We start from the raw sequence: 11,815 nt of genomic DNA on the forward strand, positions 1-11,815 counted from the left end.
ACAACTTCCGGATACAGGAAAGCATAGCAATCGGCCGATACGAATTGTGATCGGAGGCTGGTTTCCCAGGTTTTTGAATGGCGATAACTCTCACTTGTCTCCAGTCGTGTGGAACAATATTACCCTCGAGGAACTTGTTAAACAAATTCAGCAAGCGCCTTTTGGCAGAGTCAGGAAGCTTTTTCAACAAGTTGAATTTAATTCTGTCTAACCCCGGGGCCTTATTGTTACACGACAAGAGCGCAAGTGAGAACTCTACCATCGAAAACGGTGTTTCGTTTGTATTCGAAGTCGCGGCGCGGGATATCTTCTGTTCCGGAACAGAATCAGGACATACTTTTTTAGCGAAATCGAATATCCAGCGGTTAGAATATTCCTCGCTTTCGTTCGTTGTGTTTTGGTTGCGCATTCGTCGGGCTGTGTTCCAAAGAGTGCTCATCGATGTTTCTTTTGTTAATCCGTCAACAAACCGTCGCCAGTAACCTAGTTTCTTTGCTTTAACTAAGTTCTTCATTTGCTTATCTAGCGCTGCGTAATTTCTATAATTATCAGGTGTTCCATATTTTCTGAACTTTTTGAATGCTAAAGATCTTTCCGCGTTCAGTGATGAGCACTCTTTGTCCCACCACGGGTTGGGAGGACGAATGTTAGTATTCGCGCCGGGTATACGTTTCGTCTGAGCTTGAATCGCAGTGTCGAGAATCAAGCCAGCCATAAACGTATACTCTTCCTCCGGAGGAAGTTCTTGTGTTGTTTCTAGTTTCTCAGATATCGATATTGCGTAGCATTTCCAATCAATATTTCGTGTGAGGTCATACAAAACATTGATTGTTTCCGATGGTCTTAATCCGCTGGCGATTGAAATTACGATAGGCAGATGATCGCTACCGTGGGGATCAGGGATTACCTTCCACGTGCAATCCAACCGTAGCGATGTCGAGCAGAGGGATAAGTCCAGCGCACTTGGTCTTGCTGGTGGTGCGGGAATTCGTGTCATTTCTCCCGTATTCAAGATTGTCATATTGAAGTTGTCGCAAATATCATGGATCATAGCTGATCTGTTATCATCATGAAGACAACCCCATCCCGCACCGTGAGAGTTAAAGTCTCCTAAAACTAACGTCGGTGCGGGAAGAAGTTGCATGATACTGCTGAGCCAGTGGTATCCAACTGAGGCTCTAGGGGGAATATAGATGGAAGCAATACAAAGGTCCTTGCCTTTAATTGTGACATGACATGCGACAACTTCAATACCTGATATCGAGGGGAGGTTAATTCGAAAGAAGGAATAGCACTTTTTGATCCCCAAAAGTACTCCTCCGTAGGGATTATCTCGATCCAGGCGAATAATGTTAAAATCGTGGAAGTTTAGTGATACATCAGAAGTTAACCAAGTTTCGCACAATGCAAATGCGTCACATTTCAGATTATTTACTAAGTATTTAAAACAATCTATTTTCGGGATGATACTTCTACAGTTCCACTGTAAAACAGTGATCGAATCTATGACCTCGTTCGAAAAATTAGCCATCGAAGGAAACGATTGCTGAGAGGAGGGGCCATTTTGCAGTCAGCTGCATCAAAAACATTTTAACTTTTGGCAGGAAAGTCATCAAAATACCTTTTAGGGGGTCAGAAATGTTGAAGACGGAAAATATAAAGTCCACAATGTCACTGAATTTTACAAGTCCAGCACTTGATGTGTTTTCTGGTTCCTTGGGGACTTTCGGGGTTTTGGGTGTCCCCGGAAGTGTTGGATATTCTTTCTCCGATTTCAAGTCTCCGGAACTAGGAGCTTTTGGCTTCTTCTTTTCGTTTTTTTTACCAACACTTCCTTCTGCTGTTACTTTTGGAGGGCCTTCAAGAGATATCTTCGAACCCTTTCTAGGGAGTTTAGGAGATGATATATTTTTCCTCTTCCTAAAACTACGAGGGACAGTTGAAGATGTACCTTCTTGAGGATCGTCAGAGTCGCAATCGTCCGCAGACAAACAGGTGTAGGGGTTCTGTTCAGGTGGTGTGGCGATTTTCAGCATTTCTGCGAACGAGCGGTTTGATCGTTGCTTGAGAGATCGTTTCAAATGATCTCCACGCAATTTATACGCAGAACATGCTGTGAGGTCATGCGGGGCCGCCCCACAGTAAAGACACTTTTCAATGTCTCTGTCGCAAACGCCATCCGCATGACTCTCTCCACACTTCGAGCAGCGGGGCCGATTTCCACAATGGGAAGCTGTGTGTCCTAGTTGTTGACAACTAGTGCAATTCATTACCCGTGGTACGAAAAGTCGTACAGGTAGACGAACCCTGGCCAGGAGAACGAATTTCGGCAAAGCCGAGCCGGAGAAGGTCACCCGATACGAGTCCGAGTGGGGATAAGACTTTGTCCCATCCGCGGCGATCGATACTGAATGCAAACGTTTGCAGTCCAGTATCTTGACATTCTTAAGCAAGGGATCTTTAAAACATCCGACCCCATGTTTGAGAATGTCCTCGCATGTCAGACTTGGATCCGTGATCACTCCGTCTATCTCGACTTCGCGAGCTGGTATATAAACGCGGTAGTCCCGCGTAAAGTGATCGTTTCGAGCGATCTCATTAGCATGTTTCAGACTGGTCAACGAGACCCTGAACTTATCGGGACGAATTTTTGAAATAAATTTCAATGTTGTATATTTCGACTCCAAGTCTTTAGATATTTTCAAAATATTAAGCGGTTTATTCTTCTCTTTGGTCCGAAAATAAACCACATAAAGGCCGGCCGAGGGTGAAGGCTCTTCGGGATACTGTTTAACCCGGTGAGTCTTACTATTTGGGGCAGATTTAAAATCTGTTTCCATTTTATCTTCGGGGGCAGGGGAGAATTTAATGGACTTGCCATAGCGCGGTTGAGGTTCCGCGCAAATTATAGGGGGAGTCAAAATATAAGACGATAAAGGGACACGAAGGGAAAAAATATTATACTTAGCTAATGATCCGTAGCAACTCGGCCGCTGAGGCCAAGCGTTAGTTACAACGACCTCCGAGAATAAATATGCACACAGCACCGGTTCACGGCACCACACTAAACGTCGGTTCACTGTTCTTATTGTTTTAACACAATAGCACCCGGCACTGTCTAACGGTATTTATTGTTTATACTGTATTGATCTACTGCACAAGCTCACGAACAAAAGATCTGATATTAAATGACCTTGAAACGGATTAGAATGGATTAACGCACAGCTGCTCTAATGCAAACTACCATCCGATCGATACGACGGTCACGAAAGGAATGTGACCACTAGGTGAATTAAATTGAGCTTTTGACTATCAAGGCATTAATACGCATGATGACACTTGGATTTAGGTCTACGATTTGGAAACAACCGATCAATCGAGTAAATACCGTGCTAAAGGTGCGGCAGGCCAAAATTATGGTCCAACAACGACGGGTTTTTTTGTAGCACGATAACACTGCATTGATTTTTACGTGACTTTATCGCCAAAAATTCAAGCAATGTTGTTTCACAACCACTATATGAACCTGACTTGTCTCTATGCGACTTCTGTCTGTTCTCTAATATCCAAAGGCTACTTCGGAGAACGTGATTCGAGTCCATAGAAGAGATAAAAATCAAATTGGAGAGGATGCTGAAGGCCATACCAATCAGTAATCGCATTCAGCTTCTGAACACTGGCTCTGAATTCGGGAACTGCATCTTGAATTGTATTCTGAAACTGAGTTCAGACCTTGGATTCCACCTCAATTCTGAACTTCAGGTTCAGAATTTAGTTTCAGAATTTAGTTTCAGAACTCAGTTTCAGAATTCAGTTCCAGTATCCTGGTCCAGATTTTAGGTTCTGTTGTAGATAAATAAATGATGGTAAAAAGAACGCATCGAATAAATTCCACAAATCGGTTCTTTTTAGAACCATTAAAAAATCCCAAATAATAATGCAAAGTTATTTTCCGCTCTACATCTAAAAAAGAGGGTGCGTAGTGTAAGAGATATAACTTGTTTTTTTAGAGACGGATTTGTCAAGCAAATTTTGAAATTTATGTCATATTAACTACTAACTTAAATTTTGTTATCTCAGATATGGATTGCTTTATATTCTTCAAATTAAAAAAAAATTATGAATGAATTTTAAGATTTCATGTCATCATAATCGTATCCCGTACACAAACCTGTTATTTTGCGGGGTTTAGAAGATAAAAATAAATGTCATAGTTAATTTAACTACAGCTTTGGGGTTAAAAATTTTTCGGATACATGAGTTGTGTCACATACCATTCCAATCAGTTCTTTGAGATCGTAAAATGTTGTTTGTGAGCATTCTACTGGAACTAGCTAACCCGTCGAACTTCGTCTCGCCCAGAAATTATTTGTTCGCATTTATGTTTTCGGACAGAAGAATTGTCAAACGACTAAGTGGTCAACGTTTCTCTCCATTATTTTTCTGATTACTTAACCTACAATCAACGGAATTCGATACACACTCGCTTTAGCTCAGAAATAAGAAATACTACCAAAGATTAATGTGAAAATATGAAATACTTCTGTTAAGCAAAAATTGAACAAATGCACAGATTTCTATTCTGAACAGTCCGTTTTAGGAAATTACTCATACGTGAATGTTCACCCGACAGAACAAACTTTGAAGCAGTTTCTTATACAGAAAAAAATTCTATTTTAATGTCCGGTAATAACTTTTGCGGTAACGATCTGTAAAATATTAGTTTTACTGAAAGATTCGTAAAATTTATCCAACTTATGGTCATCTGTCAAAGAACTACTGAATATCAGAAAATCCTATGTAAAAGTTACGATATATTTACTGACACGGTCTGTGAACTCTGAAATGTCATTTTTCTTAACGAACTCAGTAAAAGTTTTTCCAATATTTGGAAAATTAATAAAAAAATAATGAAGAATTTCAGTAATCATCACTATACATTCAGCAGAAATAAAAATCTGTCAAATAACATAATTTTCGGACGTAAAGGTGTGAAAATTTCTAGATTTGTAGAGAAAAAATAGTGGTGCAAATTGATTGCTGTGCACAAAATAGGTAATACTGATTCCTTGCGGTAAGTTTTCATTGAGTGAATATATTCAAAAAGCCTTCTACAACTTTTTATTTCAGCACTCTAAAAATATGATGGGTGATCCAATATTCTGCTGAATTGCATCCAAAAGATATTTGATCATTTTATTTGTATAAATTATTTCTGAAGAGCAAATGTAATTTTAGGGGCGGGTAGGGTATAACACTTTTGAAAAATCAGTTATTATTTTCTTTCTATTTTCTGATAGTAAAACATTTCCAGAGTATTCTGTGAAATTTTCAAGCCTATCGGAACAAATCTCAGCAAGTTATGGGCCTTTATCATTGCTTATCTCATACTGCGAAGAAGTGAGAGCTCGACAGTCCAAGATTTCTGCTTCGATTGACTTAAAAACTTCACAAAACATTCTTGAAATGTTTCATCATAACAAATTATAAATGAAAAATTATGATTTTTTGAAAACGTTACACCCTACACGCTCCCTTTAGTGATAAATTGTTTCCATTGATTTTATAGACAAAAAACCTTAAAAGCATTTTTCTCGAAAGCAGGTTTTGAAAGTCCGTGTCCATCGTCATTCAAAAACTACTGCACCAATTTTTTTCAAATTTTGCACACACTTTCTACATATAAAAAAACAGACGTTTTCCTTTTCATTGTTTTTAACATTTGGGAGGTTTTACAGCTACAAAATGGAGGGTTTTTTTTTGTAAAAATCGTAGTTTTCACTTTGAACAACCACCAAACACAGAAACGTTTGGGTCTAGGAAAAGTTCCACTCTATCTATGCTGCTTTGATTTGTTCTCTTCTGATTAGTCTGCGCTGAGATACAGCGGACACCGCAAATCATGATTTTTAAGAAGCGTCCTCAAAAATACCTTTTCACCGACTTATTCCTCAATATTTTTCCACGAAAAAATTACAAAATGTTGTTCAAATGATGCTTTCTATTATACAAAACATTCAATTTTATTTTGTTGAGCGATAGTTCTGGAAAAAATGCACAAAAATGATGATTTTTTCATCGTTTAGACCCTACCCCTTTTGAAAACAAAATTGCTCCTTCCTTTCACAGATCTCCAATAAAATTTACCAAAAAAACAGTAATACTTTACGGGTCAAAACGTTTGCATATTTTTAGGATTGTTTTGTAAATTTCGACAAACGTCGGTATTGAATGATGTAGAAGACAGTAGAATTATGACAGATCGAAGTTCAGTGGAGCTCTATCGATCATTCAGGAAATAAAACTTTTACTGAACGGATTACCGAATGTTCAGCTGTTTGAAAGTCAGTAAAACTGTACCGACATCCGTAAAAATAATTCGGTGTGTACATCTTTTAAGCATCGAAGAAAGTTTTCGATGGCCAAGCACTTATGCAACTCTTTGTGCGCCAAACTTCAATCGTAGATCTAGCAATCATTGGCGAATTTTTCAGTGGAAAATTCCATTGTCCATACAAAACAACTCTTTGGATTTTTCCAACTTTTTCGGCAAGTTTTACTAATTTTTTTATGTACGAACCCGATGGAGGTAAAAATAGATCAGACAAAATAAGAATCATGTAAATCCGTCCATCCGTTCTTACGTGATGCGATTACAAAGAATGATCTCTGCATCAAATGAAAGGTTTTATTATTCTTTACGAAATTCTTGAATTACGTCCTGAACTATACTCGGTCAAGCAGTCGTATTGAGCGACGATGGTAAAATTTCTCAGCATTAAACTCAAAACTGTTCCAATGTACAGTAGGGTGCCAATTGAAAGGGGTCATCTTTAATTTCGTATAGCGGAAGTGTTAAAAAAGTCCCTTTGCTGAATTTGAGCCATATCGGATATGAGTAACTGGTGCCGGAACAAAACTCGGGAAGTTATGGGTCTTTATCTTTCCTTATCTCATACTGCGAAGAGTCGAGATCTCGGCACACATGCCATAGAGCCTGCTTCAATTGACTTGAAAATTGGACAACACTTTCTTAAAATGTTTTATTATAACAAAATACAAAGGAAAAATATGATTTTTCGAAAGTGTTAAACTCCACCCATCCCCTAGAAAAATGAATTGTTTTCTTCTATTTTATAGACAACAAACTTCAAATGCGCTTTTCTCCAAAACACGTTTTAAAGTCCGTGTTCATCGTCTAGGAAAACATCTACAACAGTTGTGTTGTTTTAATTTAATACTTCTTCACAGACTTATTTCTTAATATCTTTCCACGGACAAATTACATGCAAACCATTAGAATTTATTTGAATAAACGATAGCTTAAAAAATCACAAAATTGGATTTCCTGTTAGACCCAACTCCCTTAATGACAATGCGGAACGAGGAATAGCTTTAACAAAAACTTACAACAATGCTTATACAAACACAGAAAGAAAAGATGAAACTTACACGACATGTAAACCGATAGTACTGTGAAATAGACATCAGTTGAAACGAAAATCTGATTTAAAATCATGATTGATGTAAAATTACATTAAAATTTATTTAGTTTTTCATTGAACAAGACTGTATATTTACAAACCGCTCCGTAAATTTCCTTTCAATTGCCTGCTCCAAATATGTCCATGAAAATGAATGTAAAATCACAAAATATTTTTATCTGTGAAGCCTTATGCAATTGATTGAAGATCATCGAAAAATATTTAATCAACCCAATCAAAAAAGTGTAGTTTAGAATTTTATAAATCATACATTCAACAATAAAATTTTCGACAGTAATATTATTTTTAATAAATATCAGATTTTTTTCTTCTTTCTTCAGATATTGCTTTATACCGAACAAACAAGTAGTTTAACCTATAAACGAAACATTTTCAATTTAGAAAATCTCGAAGTCCCAGGGTCGATTTGTTCCTAAAAAAATTCTAGAGTCAATACCTGATACCGGTCCCTTGAATCTGGTTCCGGAAGTACCGGAAACAGACAAAAAGGTCAACAATTTTTAAAAATTTTGCAAACGGCCTTATTGCCAGGTAAAAGTGCCATTACTCTCACCCGAAGTACTCTGATCACACGTTCGATTTGGAAATACATATAGAAAAGAAAATCAGTTTGAAAATGTTGGAGATTCGCTAAATCATCACTCGTTCTTAACGGTCGTGTATCACTAACACATCAAAGTCAAGTAAGTATCAACAAAAACAAATCAACCTTATCGGACCTTGACTGAATCATGCCAAGCGTAAATCATTAGTGCTACTTTCAAACGTGCTTTGCATGCTCCCTTCGGGATTAATGCAATTCGCCCTTCCCACTTTTAAATTGGATATCGGATACTTTGGTTCCATTCGCTGTTGTTTGTTGTTTACCAATATTCCCGATGCCCCTCTGCTCATGCAGGACAGCAAGGAGGTCCCGTTTCTCTGAATTAACAATCAATTTACCTGCATATCCTGCACTGTGCGAGCCTCGAGGGATGGTTCAAATGTCATCATTTGGCACGTGACATAAATTACAAGCAATTCATGGAAATAATGAGTTGTATGTGAGAGTTATTGATTGCTCAATTCAAACAAGTTGGATTCAAACTATTCAACGGTAAGGTTTATTGGAGACGAGGGTAACAGTTCACAGAACATAAGGATAGTATGGAGAAGCAGTGTAAGCGGATGCTGCAAATGGAGCAGTGTAAGCGGCAGCTGCAAATGGAGCAGTGTAAGCGGCAGCAACTGGAGCAGTGTAAGCGGCGGTATAAGCTGATGCAGTCAAGGGAGCAGTGTAAGCGGCAGTGGCAACAGGCGCAGTGTAGGCTGCGGCCAACGGAGCTGTATAAGCGGCAGCGATTCCGTTATAGTTTCTGGAAACGAACTGCGAACTTTGAGCGGTCACTACAGCAGGACTAGCGGCCACCAACGGAGCAGCAACTAGTGGTTTTCCATTGGCGCAAGCGAGAGCAACGGCAGCCAGAACAATCTGGAGTTAAATTTTGTCAATATTATTTTTTTATCTTTTTTTAAAAAAATTCCATCTTACCACTTTAGCGAACATGATGAATTTTTTGAGCTGTTCTAGGAGTTGATGAAACGTAAATGGAAGGTAGTCTACTAATGATACTCACAATTTTGTTTGACTTAATATTTATACCCTCAGAATAGATCAGTTATCGTTTTCGTTTCTTTCTGGATGGGGATGAAGTTAATTCGGTCAACCAACTCACGTAAAACCCAATGAATTCGAAGGTGTTCAAACAGATGTCGCGAGCCAGTTCATCGTGGACAGTGAGTTTTTGATTGATATGCAAACCACGTTTTGTCTTCACATCACACAGGGCCTGGACTGTACTATCATACCGTGTAAATCCATCAATCCGATGGCCTTCCTGTCTGCAAAGTACGCGTGCCAATGAATCAACTATGTGAGCTGGAATTATGCAATTTATCGGCAACGCATTTATAGGCAATGCATAGTAGTTTAGTTCTAAGCTGTGAGTCAAGGTCAATAAAATATACTTGTATACAGGTCATTGACCCTTTGATGAAACCATTCTATTTTTCAGTATTTAACATCTGTTCAAGGAGTTTTTGGACTAAATTCAAATGTTAACTCTGCTGCATAAACACACGCACACTAGTCAACCAATGCACTTGTGCTCATACTGCATAGTTAACGTCAAATTGCGTATTTTGTTTACAAACAAAATATCGTATAAGCTGGATTTGCGTGAATCTTTCGCCAATTTGTTCGGATGGCTTAGTACAAAAAATTTCTTCAAGCGTTCAAAGATAAGCTGATCTCGTGTACAACTATTTTAACCATTTTGAAGGATTGTCGTGATTGTAAAGTAAATCGATCGCTCACTGGAATGAAGTGCCAAAACAAAGAAAAATTTGCTGTCGAATGCCAAAAACAAGGTTGTTCAAATTATATCGAAAATTTTGTATTTCAAATTCGACTGTCCACTGTATTTTGAAGGAAAACAAAGTAATTTACCATAAACGTAAACAAGCCCCAAAATATTCCGCACAACATCTCTACAACATACCAATATGCTGTCATTCGCTTCGCTGTAAACACTTTGCAAATGAAAAATGCATCATTTTGGACAATAAATCGAACTTCATATTTTCAAAGCGTAAATTGTATGGAAACGATAGATATTACACCGACAACATCGAAGAAACACCAAACGATGTTAAGGATCAAGAGTAAACCAAGTTAACTTGTGTTGGTAATTTGTGTATTACGTACATCTTACTTGGTACGTATGTCATAGATCTAACATATGCACGATTGAGTTTCATACAATCTTTTTTAACAATAATTTATTCTCAAATGAATGCTAAGCCAGACTTTTTGTATGAAATAACAGTTTTGATCAATTTTTTACCAACGTTTGATGGAAAATTGCTTACATTTCATGAACGTATTCCCTAATAAAAAAGTTAGTAACACTGCTTTAATTCATTTGTATTAGATTACGCTACACAAAATAAACAAAACTAAATATTTTTCGTTACAAAAGCAGTTTTCCGGAAAAATAAATTATTTTTCGACAACATTTCATATCCATTGCTTTTCACGAGTTAAAATAAAGGTTCCGTTCCGAGTTAAAATAAAGGTATTTTACGGGTTTACTTATAAGGAGTGTATCGATAAATAGTTAGCAACATTCAAACAGTTATTACTCTGAAATTGCTTAATTTTTGCAGCGTGTTTTTTGGTGACATGTTTGTTTACATGTCAATAGCAATGCGCAAACGATTGGTTTCGGTACGGTTTATCGTTTCAATGATGAGTCGAATTGATCCGAAAACGCGAAAGAAAATTCTGCAAACTTGGTGCTCAGAAAGTTGTGTCACGTACAACGAAATTGCAAAACGGGTGAAAGTGCACCACACCAGTGTCAAAACTATTATCGAGAAGTTCGGTAAGACCCTTTCCATAAAGGATTTGCTCCGATCCGGTAGGAAAACGGGTCCCAGCCAGCCCGGCCGGGCCTTAAAAGTGGTTCAGTACATCAGGAAAAACCCATCGGCGTCGACGAGGGATTTGACCAAGCAGTTCAACACCAGCATCGGGATGATTCAACGAATCAAAGTTCGGAACTCCCTGAAAACGTACAAGAAACAGAAGGTACCGAAAAAGTCCCTTGTACAGCAAGTTCAGGCCAAAACAAGAGCGCGAAAACTGTATAACCAGATTCTACAGAATAAAGACGGATGCATCCTGATCTACGACGAAACCTACGCCAAGGAAGACTCTCGAGCGCTGCCCAGACCGCAATATTATACGAAATCGGTGTACCAAGACTTGGACGACGCTTGACACCACGGTGTTTGGGCAGAAGGTGTTGGTCTGGCAAGCAATTTGTACCTGTGGTTTGCGGTCGTCGATTTTCTTCACGAAGGGCACAATTAACGCCAAGGTGTACGAGGAAGAATGTTTGAAGAAGATAATGCTGCCACTGTACAGAACGCATAAGGCTCCTCCTCTCTTCTGGCCGGATTTGGCTTCAGCCCACTTCGCCAACTCCGTTCTACAGTGGTTGTCAAAAAATAATGTACAATTCGTGGAAAAAGACATCAACGGCTCTTTTGGAAGGAAGGTACAGTGTCCCAAAACATGCAGGAGTTAAAAAAAATCTGGACAGCTGCCACCAGGAAAGTCACAAAAGTAACTGTGCAGAATTTAATGAAGAATGTTTCACAGAAACTAGGAGTTTCTTCAATATAATCAGTGAAATGCATAAAAATGTAATTTTTCTACAATATATCGAAAACTGATGTCAAAATATGTTTTTTTTTTTTGCTTT

General features: G+C 38.2%; 1 protein-coding gene across 1 annotated transcript; it reads right to left on the bottom strand.

Annotated features, from left to right (window-relative positions):
- Nucleotides 1-8,585: 8,585 nt before the first annotated feature.
- LOC131432248 (vitelline membrane protein Vm26Ab-like) lies at nucleotides 8,586-9,176 on the bottom strand. Its single transcript, XM_058598392.1, has 2 exons — nucleotides 9,037-9,176; nucleotides 8,586-8,976 (listed from the first exon to the last, which is right to left on the bottom strand). Exons 1-2 carry the CDS (start codon nucleotides 9,049-9,051, stop codon nucleotides 8,632-8,634), a joined length of 360 nt encoding a protein of 119 aa, XP_058454375.1. The 5' UTR covers nucleotides 9,052-9,176; the 3' UTR covers nucleotides 8,586-8,631.
- Between the last annotated feature and the right edge of the window lie 2,639 nt (nucleotides 9,177-11,815).

This window comes from Malaya genurostris, chromosome 2 (genome assembly GCF_030247185.1).
Source record: "Malaya genurostris strain Urasoe2022 chromosome 2, Malgen_1.1, whole genome shotgun sequence".
Taxonomy (NCBI): Eukaryota; Metazoa; Arthropoda; class Insecta; order Diptera; family Culicidae; genus Malaya; species Malaya genurostris.